Below are 19,586 nucleotides of genomic sequence, written 5' to 3'. Positions count from 1 at the left end.
TTTAAACTCTTCTTTATGTGTGTATATCTTTTAGGAACTGCTACAGTAGTAGGTTTCTATATGACTTTTTCAGAAAGCCTTTAATATTAGTTATCCCTCGCCATATTTCTTCCTTTACTATTCCTTCTCATCCCTGCCCTTTAATCTTTTCCTCTCCTTTTTCTTTTTTTCTTTTTTCTTTCTTTTTTTTTTTTTTTTTGACATAGGGTCTAAGGCTCTTTTCCTCCTGCCTCAGCCTCCTGAGTACTGACATAGGTGTATATCACATCCTCTGTTTAAGTGGAAGCCTGTTTTCTTGGCCAGAAAAGTACTTGTTAAGAAGAGAAAGTCTGTGAACCAGCTGGAAACAGCCAAACATAATGCTGGCCTGTTTGTTTGTTTGTTTGTAGACAGGGTTTCTCTATAGCTTTGGAGCCTGTCCAGGAGCTCTTGTAGCCCAGGCTGGCCTCGAACTCACAAAGATCCACCTGCTTCTGCCTCCTGAGTGCTGGGATTAGAGGCATGTGCCACCACCGCCCACCTATAATGCTGACTTTTAATAGGTGCTTTGAGAATAGAAACTACTTTTGTGTTGGTTGAGATTTTCATGGGTAAATTTGCTGTTTGACATTTGAATAATTAAAGTTTTTATAATGAAGCTTTTTTCGCCTTAAAATAATGCAAGTTTTATAGAACTCGGGATTATACCTTTGTGAAAAACTTAGTTATGTGTTTGTTTTTATTTCTTTGGGTAATTAGAATTGTATGAAGAATTAAGGCTCTGTTTTTAAACATAGAGATCTCTGCATGTAGGAATATGCTTTACAGGTTTTGTTATACTTGTCTTTGGGGACCAGACTGTGACAGTTCATTTCACAGACAGGCCTTAGTTTAAAGTGATGTTTTTTTATTGGTATAGGATGAAAAATCTTTAAGTATACAGGTTTTGTTATACTTGTCTTTGGGGACCAGACTGTGAGAGTTCATTTCACAGACAGGCCTTAGTTTAAAGTGATGTTTTTTTATTGGTATAGGATGAAAAATCTTTAAGTATACATATATTCCTTCATTTTAAAAAATTATTGGAATTTTTTTAAAGGTTACATTACCTTTTTGACATTACTAATTTTTTCTTACGTTTTCAGAATGAAACTAGCGATCGAGAAGATGGCTTGAACAAGAGACTTAATGGAACAGACTCTGAGAACGATGAGCCCTCCAATCTTAATGCCAGTGATTCTGAAAGTGAGGAACTTCACAGGACAAAGGACAGTGACTCTGAATCTGAGGAGCATGCAGAGTCTCCTGCCAGTGATTCTGAAAATGAAGACATCAACCAGCATGGGAGCGACTCTGAAAATGAAGAGCTTCTTAATGGACATGCAAGTGACTCAGAAAAGGAAGAGATTAGAAAGCATGCTGCCAGTGACTCTGAAGCTGAGGACACTCTACAGCCTCAGGTCAGTGAGTCGGACAGTGAAGATCCCCCAAGGCCCCAGGCCAGTGACTCAGAAAATGAGGAGCCTCCCAAACCTCGTATAAGTGACTCAGAAAGTGAGGAGCTCCCCAAACCTCGGATCAGCGACTCAGAAAGTGAGGAGCCCCCAAGGCCACAGGCCAGTGACTCGGAAAGTGAGGAGCTCCCCAAACCCCGAGTCAGCGACTCAGAAAGTGAGGAGCCTCCAAGGCCACAGGCCAGTGACTCGGAAAGTGAGGAGCTCCCCAAACCCCGAGTCAGCGACTCAGAAAGTGAGGAGCCTCAGAAAGGACCTGCTAGTGATTCGGAAGCCGAGGATGCCTCCAGACCCAAACACAAGCCAGAGTCAGATGACAGTGATACAGAGAATAAGAGGGAAGATTCGGAAATGCAGAATGAGTCAGAGGGCCATGCAGACAGAAAAAGACTCCACAGCTCTGACAGTGAGGAGGAGGAAGAACCGAAAAGGCAAAAACTGGATAGTGATGAAGATGAAGAAAAGGAGGGGGATGAGAAAGTAGCAAAGCGGAAGGCTACTGTGCTTTCTGATAGTGACGATGAAGAAAAAGCATGTAAGGAAGTTTATTAGGCTGTAGCTTTTCTTTCTGTCTGTATTTATAACTGAAATAGTGATCCTTTTCTGCTATATTTTAGTGTGCATTGTGATGTTAATTTCATTATAGCCTTTTCACATAGAAATACATAGTATTTTTTAATCATACTTAACATCAGTATCCTGTCATATCCTACTCTCACTACTCCCCTCATATCTTTTTATTTTTTATGGATATTTTTTGTTTTTGTCTTGTTTTTGTAACCAAATGAGTTTAATTAGAAGTCATGTACCTTACTGTGGCTCTACCACTGAAGAAAAAAATTCCTCCCTGGCTGGGGTCCTCTGTGACTGCTAGTTCACATTTCACTGGGACAGGAACTGAGCCTTAGAAGTCCTTTGTTAGCTGTTACACATTGTTGAATGCTCACATCCAGCAGGGTTTGGAGGGATTCTATTTAGAGACTGTAACTCTGCGGACTGTTAGTCTTTGCTGCCTCAGATTCCATTTTCACAGTTAATACTTTTTACTTAATATCTTTTTGTGCAACTTGTCTATATATTCCTTTGTAGTGACAGTTGTTGCAGGAGAAAATACTGTACATACGGTCATATAATTTGATTCATTGAGTTTTTGTTTCCAACATCCCTCCCCAACCTAAAATCTCAATGTTCTTGCTTTTTCTTCTGTATTGCTTTTTCCATTCAGATTTCTCATCTATTTTGTAGACTTTTACCCAAGTGTGTTGCTGACTCTGTTCTCTGGGAGTGGATTAAATTTATTATGCTTTGTATCCTTCCAGATTATTGATCATTTTTATGAAAAAGGTTTTGGAATTTTTGTCTGTCATTTTAGCTGCTTCAGTACCTTTTGATATTGTTAGTTGAATTATGTGGCCTTGCTTTTTCACATTTCTTGTATTTTTGTGATTTATGTACTTACTGGTTTAGATATCTTTTTTTCATTGGGGTGGAAATCATTTTACTGAGCAGTCTGCTCTCGAAGGCTCAGTCCCGTCTCAGTAAGTGAGAAGGAGACAGACTGCTGTAGCAGTGACATTATCAGACCACACAAGATCTAGAAAGAGGCTTAAATTTAGCCCTTGTACCTAATACAGCAGTGGGCAGAAGACACAATGACATAACTACCGTGGAGTGATCTGTGAAGTTAGAAATTATCCAGGGCAAGTGTGGAAATGATCAGTGGGGAAAGGAAGGCAGGGAAGGAGAGGAAAAGAGAAATAAGGCATAATAGAGGAAAGCTGATGATATTTTATAGAGGAAGACAAAAGAATAAGAAATTAGAGAAAAACTTAAAAGAAAACTAACACTTTAGTAATAAAAACCTTTAAAAACAAAATTAGATAAATGTAAGAATGGGAATTTTAAATTTTTTTTGTTTTTTTTTTTTAAGCCAATAAGGTAAAACCAAAATACTACTAATGATGGGATGGGGAAAGACAGAGACAAAGGTCAAACAGAAAAATATGAAACTAAGGAAAAGAAAAAATTTTGTTCAAGAATGGTAGTAAAAATGCATAAGCAAATTAAATGAAAATATAAATGGGGATAACCAGAATTAAAAATTCAGTACAGTAAAAAAAAATCCTGCTTAAGTGTGCAGGAGAAAAAAATTACATGAAACAAGTTGCTGTATGGATGTAGTTTCTTTATGGTTCCTTGAAAATTGAAGATTGCCACTTCTATGCACAGGAGAGGGTCGGTCAGTTGAACTTAGTTTATGCTGTGTGTGTTCTGAGTTTGTGTGTCTTGTGTCTACCAGAGTTGTCTTCAGTTTTTCATTTTGGTGTATCAGAGTCTCTAACTGGCCTGATCTTTGCATATATGGTATATATACGTTTTGTGGACTGGGTAGATTCTTGCAATCTTACCAGACTCATCAGACTGACTGTTTTAGCTTGGAGTGGGGAAGGCAGTGTGGAAAGCAACCGCAGCACTGAATTTTTTTTTCACTGTTTCTGGTTTTTGTTTTTTTTGTTTTGTTTTTTTGTTTTTTTTTGTTTTTTGACAGGATTTCTCTGTGTAGCTTTGGCAGTCCTAGAACTCTGTATATCAGGTTAGCCTTGAACACAGAACTCAGATCCACCTGCCTCTGCCTCCCTAGTTCTGGAATTAAAGGCGCACTCCACCACTGCCAGGCCAACTTCTCATTTTTAAGGCCTCCTGAGTACTGGTCACACTGCTGGACAGATGCAGCTGTCTCTATCAAGTACACCCCGAATATCTGGAACAACAGATAGATGATTCCAGACTTTGATCTATTCACTGTCCTCTGGCTCAGAGCTATTAGACTCTGGGGTACTTCTCAGTGATGAGATCTGTTCCCTTTCCCTGTCTTTCCTTGTGCACTTCCTAGCCTGATGCAGCCTTCTGCTGTCTACACCCTTTGGTCCATTATGATCCAGCTCTTCTTCCTGTTCACCACTGCCTCTCTGGGCCTTCCCTCCTGCAAGGGTGGTGGCAAGCCAAACAGCAACTCCCAGACCTATGGATGTTCCTGATTTCAAGCCCCTGTTGGTAGCTCAGTAACAATAGATTCTCTCTCAAGATTATGCCTGGCTATTGCCCTGTGATTATTCTTGGGTTTCCCTTCCGTTGGAAGAATCTTTGTCTTAAACCCCAAAAGATTTGGGGGCTCATAAGAGCTGTAGACTGTCCTGAGGGTATGGCTACCTGTCTTTCATCTAGCTTACTTCATCTAACATGGGTTTGGCTGGCTGCTCTGTATTCTTTGTCTTTGTTCCTGTTCCTTCCAGAGCCATGTCCTGTCTTAGGAAAAAGATTTCCCAAGCTTTTCTTTTATTTCTCTTGTTGAGGTACAGTCAGCTTTTTCTTATTTAAATCTGTGTTTCACTAGTTTTTACAGAAACAGCCTCAGGTCCACCATCTTATTCAGAAGTCTGATACTGCCATAAGGAACATGGGGGATACACAGTTTAGGTTGAAGGCTGCGCAGCACAGAAAGGATGCACGTTCTGCCAGGCAGACTATTAATTTTCCGTGGTCCTTCAAAAGGAAAGGTGGCCACTGATCCTTGCTTACATTAAAATCTTTATCATTTAGCCACTCCTTCCTAGGTAAAGCAGCAGAAAATGTGTAAAATGACTATCGGTGTACCTGTTTGTATGTTTTTGATGCTGAGAATAGAACCTCAGGACCTTGTGCTTGCTAGGCAAGTACTCTACTACTGAGTTACACCAATTTTTGGGAACTTTCTTCTTTTTCTAATTCCTGTATTAGCTATTTTATTTTTTTCCCAGTGCTCACTTTTTCACAGCCTGTTATACTTAGTAATATATAACAAAATAACCCAAGTGATTGTATTTTCTAACAGCGGCAAAGAAGAGTCGAGTTGTCTCTGATGCTGACGACTCTGATAGTGATGTTGTATCAGACAAGTCAAGTAAAAGAGAGAAGACAGCAGCATCTGACAGTGAAGAAGAAGGAGGGAAAGAAGAATCATCTGGAAAGAAGAATGAAGAGAAGGACCTATTTGGGAGTGACAGTGAATCAGGCAATGAAGAAGAGTAAGTGAGAACAAGGGAGTTTCCAGGGTTCTCCAGTAGTGAAGAGGGACTTGATGAGGTACAAGACCTCAGCTGCCTAGCTGCTTGGCTTTGGCTTTAGGATATCTGTGCTGAAGTATTGTACACTACAAGTGGGTCTCGGGGTCAGGGTCAGTGCTGAGGTATTACTACACTACAACACGAATGGGTCTCAATATGTTGACTGAGGAGATTGAAATGAGTGTGTTATGGCTCCATTTATGTGATGTTTATAAGAGCAAAATTCATGGTGCTGGGGTCAGTGATCATGTTACCTCTGGGTCTTGGTGGTGGAAGGCTTATTTAAAAGGGCTGTAAGGGGTTGAGGATGTGGCACAGTCAGTAGAGTGTTGGAAATGAAACAAAATGCCCTCACCTGTGGGTTGAGTGCTACATGAGAAAAGGCTATGAGGAAATGTCTAGAGAAATAGGCTTCTTTGCTTAGGGCACTGGTTATATGAGTGCTTATGTTTGTTAAAGCTCGTTGACCTTTGTGCCTAAGGTCTGCACATTTTACTATCTATAAATACCTTGTTTGTAAAATGATACGTATGCAAGTGTAAGAAAGCTGATGGGTGGTTTTATATTTGGTTTTCTAGAAATCTTATTGCAGATATATTTGGAGAATCTGGTGATGAAGAGGAAGAGGAATTTACAGTAAGTTTAAGATAGGACTATTGTTTTAATTGCATTGTTTTGTTTTTGTGGTAGCAGTTCTCGAATACAGTGAAATAGTACAAAGCCTTACAAAGAATAAAAGGATTTCAGGTTAGAGAATTTGGAAAATGCAGGTCAGTATCTCCTACCCTCTGAATAGTATGCTGACATTTGTATGATAAAAGACTAAAGCATGGGAGTGCTTCCTGGAACAAAACAGATTCCCACACCAGTGGCCAAGGGGGGAGCTTTTGCTATACCGCTCTTGATACCTGTTCAGTACTCTTTGTCCTTCGTGGCTATATTATTTAATGTGAAAAGTTGGGAATTGTTTGAAGAAGGAAATCTGTAGGGTGGTTATGATAGCTGAGCTAACGCACTGTACCTTTAGGGTTTTAACCAAGAGGATTTGGAGGAAGAGAAGAATGAAACACAGCTGAAAGAAGCTGAAGACTCAGACTCTGATGATAACATCAAAAGAGGAAAGCAGTGAGTGTTTTTGTGTTGGTTTTAAGAAAGTTCGACCAAACTAAGAAAGGTGAAGGTGGAGACTGTTGAGCTTTCCTGTTTCTCATCTAGGTTCCCAGACTTGGAAGAGTATGTTTCTTATTTCTCCTTCACCTCCTCAATATACTGTCAATGAGATGTTCGCTGTTATTTGCTTTGTGCTCAGGTGTCTTAAATTATATGATATTTCTAATTTATTTCTTATAAGATAAACTCTACTGAAAAATAACTTAATATAAAAAATTTTGAGGAAAAAAGTTCATTTTGGGTGGCAGGGGAAGCAAATCTAAAGTAAATACAGAAATGTTTCTTAATTATACTCTGCTTAACTTCTGTTAAAATAATTGTGAACCGTGTCCAGAAAAAGATGATGCCACGAATGGGGTGATAACCACTGTTCACAGTTGTGAAGATTATGCTTTCAGTGATGTGCAAGAATTAAGAAGCAGAATTTAGGTGCTACTTTGAGAAATTTGAATGTATTAGTATGTGGCAGAGTGAGGTAACCCTCTCAAGTGTAAGTAATGATAGCTATAAAGGCCAGGCACTTAGCGTACATGTAATCACTTTGTTTTAAGTTGTGCTCTTCATTACTAAAAAGTGGTCGTTGTTTCTTTTTTCATAGTCATGGTTCATAAGACAAAGCATTCAAATAATTGAACATTTTCTATTCCCAAAAAAGTAGTTCACCTCAACTGAATGTGCTCCTAACCAAAGATTTGAAATGTTTGTTCTCAAGCTCATAGATGACAGTTGTAAGTGTGGCATATAAAAATCTTGGGCCTGTTTGTGTTAATATTTATCAGTAGTTCAGAGCAAGAACTGGATATGAAGTGTAAGGTTCATTATTGTAGTAAGTTATGCATATTTGAGCTTTTTTAAAAAGTAGTGTCGGGATGTATCGTGTAGCGCAGGTTGGTTGAAGAAAGAAGGCATTCCAAGATGAGTATTTTTAAAAAAGAAAACAAACTATCTTTTTAATTTTACATACTAGTCCCAGTTTCCACTCCCTTCCCTCCTCCCAATTCCTCCACATACCCTTCCTACCCCCCATCTACTCCTCAGAGAGGGTAAGGCACATTGCTTTGGGAATGGTCCAAGGCCCTCCCTACTGTATCTAAACTGAACAAGGTATTCCTCCAAAGAGAATGGGTTCCCCAAAGGCCAGTACAAGCAGTAGGGATAGATCCTTGTTCCACTGCCAGTGGCCCTGCAGTCTGCCCCAGCTATGCAACTGTCACCCACATTCAGAGGATCTAGTTTGATCCTATGCCCAAGATGAAATTTTAATGCCTATGTGTCAGCAGGAAAGTCCAGCCTCTCTCATGGACTGAACCCCTCTCCAACAGCTGTACAAAGGCATATTTATTGATTGTTACACACAAGTATTTCCTCATACCAAGGTCCCTAATCTGTGTGTCTCTCTAAAGGAAAGTATCATTGCCTGCCCTCTCCCCAGTCCATTATTATGTATCTTTTGCAGTACACAATAATATAAGACCAAAGTTCTGGGGTGGCTGCAATACTCCTTAAGCAAAACAATTGCTGTTTTCCATGAGGATTCTTCAAGGTCAAAGTACTTTTAAAAAACAGCTGTTCATTCTAATATCTACCCTGGATACAGTAACTGCTAAATTCATACAGCAAAGTAGCACTTTGCCAAGCATGGTGGTACACACCTTTAATCCCAGCACTCGGGAGGCAGAGGCAGGTGGATCTCTGTGAGTTAGAGGTCAGCCAGGACAGCCAGGGCTATGTATAGAGACCCTGTCTCAAAACAAAACAAAAGTATCACTTCTTTGACACAAGATTAGACAATTTGATGTTCTTAATTGTAGTTAAAGAAGGTGTATGATTAAAGAACTTGATTTTTTGTGTGTGTTACTTCCTAGTATGGACTTTCTGTCGGATTTTGAGATGATGTTACAACGAAAAAAGAACATGTCTGGCAAACGTAGGCGAAATCGAGATGGGGGCACTTTTATTAGTGATGCAGATGATGTTGTAAGTGCCATGATTGTAAAGATGAATGAAGCTGCTGAGGTAGGATGTCACTTCCTAGTTACTGCCTTCTTTCCCCACAAGATTGATGGTGTGGTATCTTTTTTCCTTAAATGTTTAACTTTAGACTGCTGTAAAAGATTTGTTGCTTTTTGTGATAAAGTATGTACTTGCTAAATTTTAATCCTATAAATAATCTTAATTTTCAAAGTTTAGCTTAATGGTTAGAAAAAAAAGTTAAGTAAAAATGAATCTTTTTTTTTTAAGTGAATGGGAGGTTTGCTGTCATAGCTACCTTGGTCCACTACCAAGGTTGATGTCTATTTAAATACAAAATATGCTAAAAAGTCACTTGTTTTACCCCTGATCAATAGATTGTAGCTGACTCATTGTACTGGAATATATATTCCAATAATTTGGAAATAGATATATATCTATTGAATTATTGAAAATTGGCAAATGTGTTTAAAAACTGATTCTGATCCTTGAGAATTTGCAGAGATGCTTTTGTTTTTTGTTTTGAGATGCTGGGAACTGAACCCCCAGGCACTTGGCAGCCAAAAGCAAGTGCTCTACCACTCAGCTTCACCACCAGCCCCTTGCTGAGATATTCCATGGGGTTTGATGATCTGTCTTGGCTTTATTTGAAACAGTTCGAGTGTGACAAGAGAAATAGGTAGATCTTTAGTTAAATGAACAACCCTGTGTTTGTTGAAATGTACATTGGATATGCTATTGTATATTTGTAGAATTTAGTATTTTTTTTCTAATTAAAAAAAAAGTAGAAATTACCCAAGTAATATTTTTTGTTAATAGGCCATACTTTCCTTGCTTATGGAAGATAATTCTTGAAGATAAACCAGACTTTCACAGCTATATACTGTTCCTTGAATGAATTCCAAAAGCTTGGAAAACTTTTTAGTACTATAAATGAAGTTGTCTCTCAGTTCTGATCATGAAAACGTAATGTAACAATATTTGTGGGTTTGATTGACTGGACAGATTAGGAGTTTGGCTTTGTGTAAAACAACTCCTCCTTTCTTTCAGAAAAATTACATTTCCTTTGAATAATTATTTTAAGGTTCAGAATTGTAGTAGTTGTTATTATTGTATATTAAAAGTTAATATTGCTTTATTTTAAAGCCTTTTTTGGGGGGGTATTCTGTTTTCTGAATAGGAAGACAGGCAATTGAATAATCAAAAGAAGCCAGCACTGAAAAAATTAACCTTGTTGCCTACCGTGGTTATGCACCTTAAAAAGTGAGTATTTTGTTTTCCTGGAAAAGAAATCCTTTTAATAAAATGATATTCAACGTGGGTAGTGGTGGTGCAATCCTTTAATCCCAGCACTCTAGAGGCAGAGGCAGGGCAGATCTCTGATTTCAAGGCCAGCCTAGTCAACAGAATGAGTTCCTGGTCAGCTAGAGCTACACTGTAACAGGAGGATCTGGCTGCTTGTTGTCCCGTCCTGCCTGGCTAGCTTCCACTCAATAATCACATAGAAACTGTATTCATTTGAATATTGCCTGACCCATTAGCTCTAGCGTCTTATTGGCTAACTCACATTTTGATTTAACCCATTTCTGCTAATCTGTGTATCACCACGAGGTCATGGCTTACCAGGAAAGATTTAGCATTCTGATTTTGGCAGCTCCTTGGCGGTTCTCTCTCCTTCTTCCAGCATTCTGTTCTGTCTACTCTGCCTACCTAAGTTTTGCCCTATCAGGAGGCCAAGGCAGTTTCTTTATTCAACCAATGAAAGCAACACATAGACAAAAGGATCTCCTACACCATTTCCTCTTTTTTGCTTAAACAAAAAAAGAAAGGCTTCAACTTCAACATAGTAAAATTACATACAACAAAACAGTTATCAAGCAAGAATTAGTTATATTTATGTCTATTTATCTTTTATCATAACTAAGGAAAACTATAACTATATATTTCAACTTCATCAAAGACTTTAGAAGGATATAATATTACCTAAGTAAACAGGAAGTGCATTGTAAGCACTATGTAGCCCTGGCTGTCCAGGCTGGCTTCAGATTCACAGAGAGCCACCTGCTTCTGCCTTCTGAGGGCCGCTAGGTGTGCAACACCACTGCCCGGCTCATAATTTTTTTTTTTTAAAACTTAGTACTTTTTACAAACAGAAAACTGGTAATATTAAAGAAAACCTGGAAATTTACTAACTTTATTCTTTGTAGACAATTGAGGCCTTGTAAATTTTCATCTATTTTTCCCAAGGTAGTAGGAAACAGCAAATCTTGGGAGATGCTGCCTGGAGCTCATTTTGTACAGAATTATTTGACTTGTACATCACAGTCATTGCTCTGCTTTAATGATGCTCTTCCTAAATTCTTGTTGAGAAATACTTTGATTAGTTTACTCACGGTCAGAAGCAGCTTTGTTTTCTCACTGAATAAAGTTACAGCCTAGTTTTGGAGTTGAAGAAATGCCTTAGCATGCCAGTGAGCCAGTTTGAAAATGATTTTCTCCATTCTGACAGGCAAAATTATTTTGCAGATTTCACATAGATATGTTACATTTTCTAATTTATTCCATTGCCTAAAGCAGAATTTAAATATTGGTAATCAATTGAGATATTGTTCCCCCTTCAGGAAAGCTATATTTTCTTTGTTTTCTGAGAGAATAGCACAGTTGTTTTTCCCGCTCTGAAACAAAATATAGGTAGTTTGTTGTTGTTGTTTAGTTGTAATAATTGGGCTTCATTTTTTTGACTATCATTGATACCAGTTTTAATGTATTTTATTAAACCTGCATATCTTCGTGAGTTACTTTTGAGTGTAAGCTTTTATGCTGCTTTTGAAACTAAAAGAGGAGTTAAGTAAATATTGAGTATATAAATAATTCTTTAAAAGCAGTTTTTAAAAATTATTTATTTATTATTCAATATTTTGCCTGCATGTATGCCTGCAGGTTAGTAAGAGGGCACCAGACCTCATTACAGATGGTTGTGACCCACCATGTGGTTGCTGGGAATTGAACTCAGGACCTTTGGAAGAGCAGTCAGTGCTCTTAACTGCTGAGCCATCTCTTCAGCCCCATAGAAGCAGTTTTTTTAAGCATCACTTTGTAAGTGAAATCAGAGGGTATAGGCTTGGCATTATTATCGTGTTCATCATTATTATCATTACTGTTGCAGGCAGGACCTTAAAGAAACATTTATTGACAGTGGTGTGATGTCTGCCATCAAAGAATGGCTTTCACCTTTACCAGATAGGAGTTTGCCTGCACTGAAGATTCGGGAAGAATTGTTGAAGATTCTGCAAGAGGTTAGCACAGATAATGTGTAATTCATTAAATATCTAATATGGTTTCTATAGTCAAGACTTGTCTTTTTGTACCATTTACTTAAAAATTTGTTCTGCTACAGCTTGCCAAAAAAGGAATTTTGGGAAAAGAGACTGTACCTAATAAAATGAGCATAAAAAGAAAAACCTTACAAAATTTGGTTGACAGCAGTTTTCAAGGAAAGAGTTCTTAGTGCAGCTATGGGTTTCTTTGAAGAGCAGTCTGGCAGTGAGCATGTCAAGAGGCACTTGAAGTAGAAAGTGTGTTACATTTAGAGATTATAAACTTGAATTGGAATCTCTAGTTGGGTTCCCTTTTTGTATGATTAGGACACCTTAGACAAGCTGCTTAACATCTGAAGAACCTGTGTGCCTAACACTGTGCTAGGTGCTCTTTGTCTGTATTGGCTTATCTGTCTTTCACAATAAACTTGTAAGATAGGAGTAATGCCTCCATTTTATAGATGAGGACACAAAGACTAGTTAAATGGTTTATCAGAGGACATGCAGCTAGCTGGTGGGTGTTCATAGATTCAGGCTTAGGTCCAAGGCCTGAGCTGAACTGCTATCTTCATAAGTATGTATAATTGGTATTTCCTCACGTTGTTATATATCTTACTTCACAAATACTGAAACCTTGACTTTTGATGTCAGCCCCAAAGGATGTTCTATGTCTTCCTAGATTCTAAAAATGGAATTTTATATTAGTTCTAACGTAAACAAAAAAAAAGAGGCCTTGGAACTCTCTAAATCAGCATGCCTCCTAGCTCCCGAGTAATTAATATGCGTGTATGTGTTTTTGTTCCCCAGCTACCTAGTGTGAGCCAGGAGACCCTGAAACATAGTGGAATTGGACGAGCAGTGATGTATCTGTATAAACACCCCAAGGAATCAAGGTCCAACAAGGATATGGCAGGGAAATTAATCAGTATGTAAAGTTTGCTTTTTATTTGTTTAATGTCTATAGAGGGAAAGATGTGCATATATAAAAACTATATTTTTACCAGTATTTGTTTACAATGATTCAGCAAAGGGGAATGGAAGAATTTTAGTGCCTATGCACAATTACTTTTTTCTCATATACTTAAAATGCTCTTGTTCATTTAAATGTTTTCCAGTATTTACTATAGCGATTAAAAGCATATGTCTTCTAGCTGTGAACCAAGAATGTGGGAGAGGGTAGAATGGAGGCCTTATAACTAGCCATGCCTAGTTCGTGGTGTTGACTCTACCACCTTCCTGCAAATCCTCAGCTAGTGACTTAAGCTTCAAGCTTGGTCTCCATCCACCTCTGTAATAAAGGGATTTTAATAATTGTTTTCTTTGGGTTACTATAAAGATTAAATGAGAGAATATGTGGAGAGCATTACTGTCAAGGAAGTTATTAGCTACTGCCACTGTTGTTAGCCTCTGAGACCTTTTCTTATGCTTACCTGTGTATGCCAGAGAAATCTAGATCCTAACTAAAGTACATACGGATATGAACTCTAGGTTTGTTTTCATTCTTCCTGTGTTCCACATTTTAAAAAGGAATACTCTATATAATACTCTATAAATAATATTGCCCAATACTAGGGTATGATTATTTAAAAACTCAGGAGAAATACTATTTTATGAACTAAATTATTGTTTTACTACAGATGAGTGGTCTCGGCCTATATTTGGACTTACCTCCAACTATAAAGGAATGACAAGAGAAGAAAGGGAGCAGAGAGATCTAGAACAGATGCCTCAGCGGCGAAGAATGAGCAGGTATGAGGGAACAGATATGATGCACAAGTGTAATTTAATGTAGCAGTGTGTGGGGCAGTCCTTTCTGTGACAGCTGAATGGAGTGTGTTCCCTCACAGTACTGGAGTGCTAGAGATTGTAGTATTTTAGCCATTTGCAAAAAACAAGTTTCAGTACCAGTTTCAAAACCCTAGGAGAAAAAAATATTGGTTCAATCTATCAGTATTCTGGATACGTCCTGGGTGGGCAGGGTTATCGGTAGCAAGTATAGCTTGTGTAGAACACCTGTAATGAAACATACTGCATGAATGAATATTAAGGTGAATAATAACCTTTAAAAGAATTACAAGTTCTCAGGCAAGCAAGGTAAAGTTCTCAGACTCTAAAGGTAAAGGCACTTGCTGTGAGAGTCTGGCGACCTGAGAGATACCAAGAACCCAAGTTAAGTCAGAAAGAGAAGTTATCCTTTGCCACTGTACACCCTCATGCGCGTACACACACACGCGCACACAAACACACACACAAAATGTTTTTTAAAAGTGCTTCCTATGATTCAATATAAAGGCACTTAGTATGGTATAAATTTGATATTTTGATGTGCTTTTCCTAGTTGTAAGAATTTAAGATCCAGGTGTCTCACTGTTTGTTCTTTTTCCAGCACTGGTGGTCAGACACCACGAAGAGACTTGGAGAAGGTGCTGACAGGAGAGGAAAAGTAAGAGTTTTGTCTTGATTTTTCTTAGCATGTATAGAGGATTTCTGTTTTTTACTTTATTATAAGAACAGTATTAAGTTATGTGTTACCATTGACAAAGGGTAATTTTTTTTCATTTTAATGTTTATTGAATAACTGCAAAACAATGTATTGGGTGCTCTGAAAAATTAAGAAAATAGTTCATTTAATAAGTATTTTGTTGGTGCTTGCAAAGTGCTAGATTGCTTTTTAAGTTTAAAGCTTAAAGCTTACAAAAGAAACTTAAACATTTCCCTGTTGTTAAGTATAGTTTCATGCAGGGAGGTAGACCAAGATTTGTGCATTTGCGTGCAGTCCTATTTTCAGAGTGTCAGGGAGAAATTGGCTTACAATGGAAGATTCCATTCAGTATGTAGACAGCGATACTACCATCCACTAACTAAGGATGAGTAAGTAGACTTGAAGAAATTGGTTAATAAGTTACTTTTCAAGCTATTCACTGAGATATTTAGTGAGATACTGTTAGAAACACCATGGGGTCTAGTCAGACTAGACACAGATTTGATGGTTATCTCCATAGTTGGGGAAAATGTTCAATTTACAGTCTATAATAAGAAATGAACTAACCAGTTTGGCAGAGAAGTGTAGCCGAGGAGCCAGTAGAGATGTGTTCATACACACTGGAACAGAGCCTGGAGGTGATAGTGTAGATGTTTGCTCCCTACTTCCAGAAGGTGTAAGTCTGCTCTTCTCATAGCCTTTGGGGAGTTCCTAAAGATTGAGTGACTTGGGTCTGAAGAGATGCCTCAGTGGTTGGAGTATTGGCTACTCTTCCAAAGGACCTGAGTTCAAGTCCCAGCACTCACATACATGGCAGCTCACAACTGTCTGTAACTCTTGTTCCAGGGATCTCACACCCTCACACAGATATGCAGGCAGAACAGCAATGTATATAAACCATAAATGAGAATAATTTTGAATAAAACTTAGCTTAAATGCCCAGACACTGACAGAAGAATTGTGACCTTAGTGTAGCTCGGTTCTTTTCATCGTTGTCTAGAACTAAATGTAAGCACAAATGAACCAAGTAAACTGAGAAATGTAAAGGCGATAAGGTAAATAGATTGTATCAGTGAGTACCCTCACTGTGATAACTACAGTTTGGAAAGTTGTTACTACTGAGAGAGATACTGGAATCTCTATTACTGCTAGGGAATTTGTAGTTACCTCACAAGTTTTCTCCAAGAATGGAGGATCACTTTGACAACCTCATTTCCCCTCATCTCCTAGTGACTCTTAAGACTAGTTAGAGAACTTAGGATTCAGAGTACTCTTTGAGTTGGTGAGACTGGCTCAAGAGCACTTACTGTTATTGCAGAAATCTTACTTTCAGTTGCCAGCTCTCACATTGTGGCTCACATTGTTTGTAACTCCAGTTCCAAGGGGTCTGACTTTCTTTTCTAGTAGTACATGTGTATATATGAAGGCAAATGCTTCAAACACATAAATTTAAAAGCAAAGTTTTTTTTGAAACTAGCCTTGGAAAGTACAGGGCATGGTCACATTTGAAGCCGAGAAGAATGAATTCATATAAAGAGGAAATTGGCATTAAATGATAGTGCATACATTATAGCAGTGTGTCTGGTGATGGAATGACGGGAGGTAGGACATTATTGGTTAAGATTTGAAACATTGCAGCTGAATGGAATGGATCTAGGAATACAGGGTTGAAATCTCACTTAGGCTCTACTGTGGCCAGCTAAATAAGCAGTTTTTCTTTCCTTCTTCAGGGCTCTTAGACCTGGAGATCCTGGCTTCTGCGCCCGTGCTAGAGTCCCAATGCCATCCAACAAGGACTATGTCGTCAGACCCAAGTGGAATGTAGAAATGGAGTCATCCAGGGTGAGTGAGCAGAGGAAGAGCAAGACCACTGGAATTGTTTCTTCTTTTTTTGAGTTTAATAATGTTTATAGCCGTTTAGGCTTATTTGATTCACAAGATCTGTTTTGGGATCGCTCAGGTATTTGTTCATTCATGTAAAGAGTCATGAGAATAGAATTTACCTGCTTTTTCAGAGCCTCTACTCCCTTTCTCTCCATCTGATGTGAAATTGTCAGGATAGACACTTTCCCTATCATCAATGAAGACATTACCCAAATGCTGTTTCTTGGTAATCTTTTTCTCCCATCAAACCATTCTTTCTAGCCTGGTATTCTTAAAAAGGGCCTAAGTCGGTTGGAAAAGCATAAGAGGCGGTTTGCAGAACAGAAGAGGCTCAGCAAAATGCACCGTGCTGTCAAGTTCAGCATTGAAGGCAACAGAATGCCACTGTAGTCCTGGCCCCTCCAGAGTGTGTATACAAGAGGTATTCCCAAGGAAGCATGAGCTGTGCATGGGCTTGAGTTGCCAGCAGAGTGGAAACAAGTGTGTGCTTTTTTAGTCAGCCAAGGTGATCTTGGCCAGCATCCTGAAACATAAGGCCTCTGAATCCTTAGGAGTTGGTACTGAAGTCCCCTTCTTTGTCAGTATCCTAGAGACTAATAGATCATTACTTTCCAAATAAACATTTTGTTTTTCCTGATTTATTCCCTTTTTTTTTTTTTTTTTTAAGCCTTTTAAGAATTTTTTTGGTCTTTTTGAGTCAGGGTTTCTCTGTTTAGTCTTGGCTGTCCTGGAACTCACTCTGTAAACCAGGCTGGCCTTGGAGATGCTTGCCTCTGCCTCCTGAGTGCTGGGATTAAAGGCATACTAGCTGGAAAAAAAAGACTTTTTTTTATTTGGGCCCAAAAATCATAGTCTGAACTACAGTCATACAAACTGCTTAGTGGTTTGTTAGTGAACAGGAAGTGACTTTTTTCTCCCTATAGCCAATGACATGGTAGCATTTATCAAGAATATATTACATAAAACCTTTTACTAGGTATGTAGGTGTATTCAACAGGTCTTCATCACCTGCTCATAAGCCACTGACATTGAGATCAGGAAAACACTTTGCTGCTGGCTACAGTGTCTGTTGCTCCTTTTGTGCTTCTTCCTCAGCTTCCCTCAGTACACTCACGTTCCTGCTGCTTGACACTGTTATGACCGTGCAGTTAACTACTGAAAATAAATAAAAGGTGTTCATTTTATGCAGAGGACATCTTCCTGAACTTCCTTTTTTCTAGTTTGCTCCATATCTAAATCAGTGTTCACTTCTCCTTGATATCCCTTTATTACCTGTTTCTTGTTTCTTATTGTATCATCCCTCGTTTTAGCCACCTTATTCATATTCATATTTCCTTTCCTAGTACTTTTGTTTTTGAAAAATGGAAATGGCAATGCAGCCATGAAAATGTAATAAAAGTTTGTTGTCTAGTCTGCTCCGGAAGCACATTCCATGTTTCTAGGGGCTGTGTGCCCGTCTGCTGTTGGTGGTGGCTAGGATCCCATATATACCCTCAGGGGTAGGAGATAGCTGTCATTTTTCTCAGTGGAAGGGAGAGCTCCCTTCCTGTCTTTCTAGTCGTAATTTGTTGATATTTATAGAGATTGCCAAAATGTAGCTCTGTCAGCCAGAGGGGCATGTCATTTTGTTCGTTTCTCCTTATTAATCCACATTGGAGATTTATCGTTTTTATGTGTAATAGTCTTGGTGGTTTATGTGAATATATACTAATTTGTTTATTTCTGAATTTTAAAACTATTTTGAGAGACAAAATTTCAGCTGACCCAAAATTTGCTCTGCAGAGCACACTGGTCTCAAACTCACAGAATCATCTATTTCTGAATGCTGGGAGGGACTTTAAAAAATAAAAAAAGTAAAGTGGAGGCAATGCCTTTTTTTGTGTAAAGTTTTAAATACAGGCATTACAGGTAAAAGTAATAGAACTTGTACTTTGCTGTAAGTTAACACTAACATTTTGGAGTATTGCTTTTTACTTTTTATGCATGCAAAACATTAACCTTTTTAAATATTTTCAGTCTGCAGCGTGATCATGCTCTTATAACTTGAGTTTGAAGGTTTGGTTTTAACTTAACATGGAAAATTCCATTTGACTCCCATTCTTTGTAATTTAATATGTTCTCATTTGTACCTCACCCCTTGTTTTGTTTTGTTTTTTTTTAGCAAACGCTCTTTGCTAGTGTTCTACAGGCTTTTTTCCCCCTCTCTCTTTCTTGATAAAACATTATGGCTTTCCTAATGTCCAAAGGAATGTTTACAGAATTGATGAATTGGGAAATGAAGATCATTGGATTTGACATGTTTAGGTACTGGATGTCTGTGATGAAACTTAGCTCATTGAGCACCTTGCAGGCTGCATATATGCAATGCTCAAGAGTAGTCTGGCTGTGTCCCTGATGCTGATGCCAAACAGATCCTGTAGGGTGCAGACTGTTAGGGAAGATCCTGGGAATGAGCAAAGAGAAGTCCAGCTTGGTATGGAGAGCTTCAGGGAGTCAGGTGGTTACCAGGGATTTGAGCAGTAAGACCTCCACCAACTCCCTGTACAAAAATGAAAGGAAGGCTAGGAGATGTGTTGCTGGTAGTACAGCTTGTTCTCATTTGACAGTAAATTTTTGTGCTGAGAGTACCAGCACATTGAATAATGTTTAAAATTGGGATATTCCTAGAAAACTTGAAGATTGCCATAGAAAGCTTGTTCCTTGGCTAGTGATGAAATAGCTTCATGTTAGGGTGAGGCTGAGTCCATGAATGGACTCAGAAGAAGGCTCACAGTGCACAACTTCAAGACAGTCTCCAGCTTACCTTCTTTAGTGTTTTTGAGACAATAGCTTTGAAAGTGATTTAATAGTAAATATATGGGGAGAAGTAAAAGAAAAACACCTGTCTCTCTAATCATTTACTGTTCTTTTTTTTAATATCTTATTTATTTTTTGCCAATTTCATTCATGTATACAGAGTATCTTCCTATCACTCACCCTCCAACATCCCCTCCCTTATCCTTCCGGATAGCCCTATACCTTCTGACCTTCATCTCTTCTCCTTATAGTTTTTTGGTTTTAATTTTTTAAATTTACTTGTGTTTGTCCATGTGCGTGTGTGTGTGTGTGTGTGTGTGTGTGTGTGTCACAGTGTATCTATGAATGTCAGAGTACTCTACTACATAGG

At 38.4% G+C, this 19,586-nt stretch overlaps 1 protein-coding gene across 3 annotated transcripts in view; it reads left to right on the top strand.

Annotated features, from left to right (window-relative positions):
• The window catches only part of Iws1 (interacts with SUPT6H, CTD assembly factor 1), a 43,291-nt gene that overhangs the window by 11,272 nt on the left and 12,433 nt on the right, over positions 1–19,586 (top strand). For 2 of the 3 annotated variants that reach the window (XM_085700017.2, XM_048442551.3), the window contains exons 3-13: positions 1,125–2,028; positions 5,365–5,557; positions 6,175–6,232; positions 6,624–6,721; positions 8,632–8,782; positions 9,918–10,000; positions 11,904–12,033; positions 12,862–12,979; positions 13,692–13,803; positions 14,441–14,497; positions 16,267–16,378. In XM_085700017.2, coding sequence (XP_085556143.2) covers positions 1,125–2,028; positions 5,365–5,557; positions 6,175–6,232; positions 6,624–6,721; positions 8,632–8,782; positions 9,918–10,000; positions 11,904–12,033; positions 12,862–12,979; positions 13,692–13,803; positions 14,441–14,497; positions 16,267–16,378 — 2,016 coding nt within the window. Of the gene's footprint in view, positions 1–1,124; positions 2,029–5,364; positions 5,558–6,174; positions 6,233–6,623; positions 6,722–8,631; positions 8,783–9,917; positions 10,001–11,903; positions 12,034–12,861; positions 12,980–13,691; positions 13,804–14,440; positions 14,498–16,266; positions 16,379–16,681; positions 16,842–19,586 lie in introns of all 3 variants that reach the window. The other variant, XM_048442554.3, reaches the window with a different exon arrangement.

Source organism: Myodes glareolus, chromosome 13 (assembly GCF_982192425.1).
Source record: "Myodes glareolus chromosome 13, mMyoGla1.1, whole genome shotgun sequence".
Classification (NCBI taxonomy): domain Eukaryota; kingdom Metazoa; phylum Chordata; class Mammalia; order Rodentia; family Cricetidae; genus Myodes; species Myodes glareolus.
The sequence above is the reverse complement of the archived record's forward strand: the minus strand, read 5'-3'. Positions and strand labels throughout refer to the sequence as shown.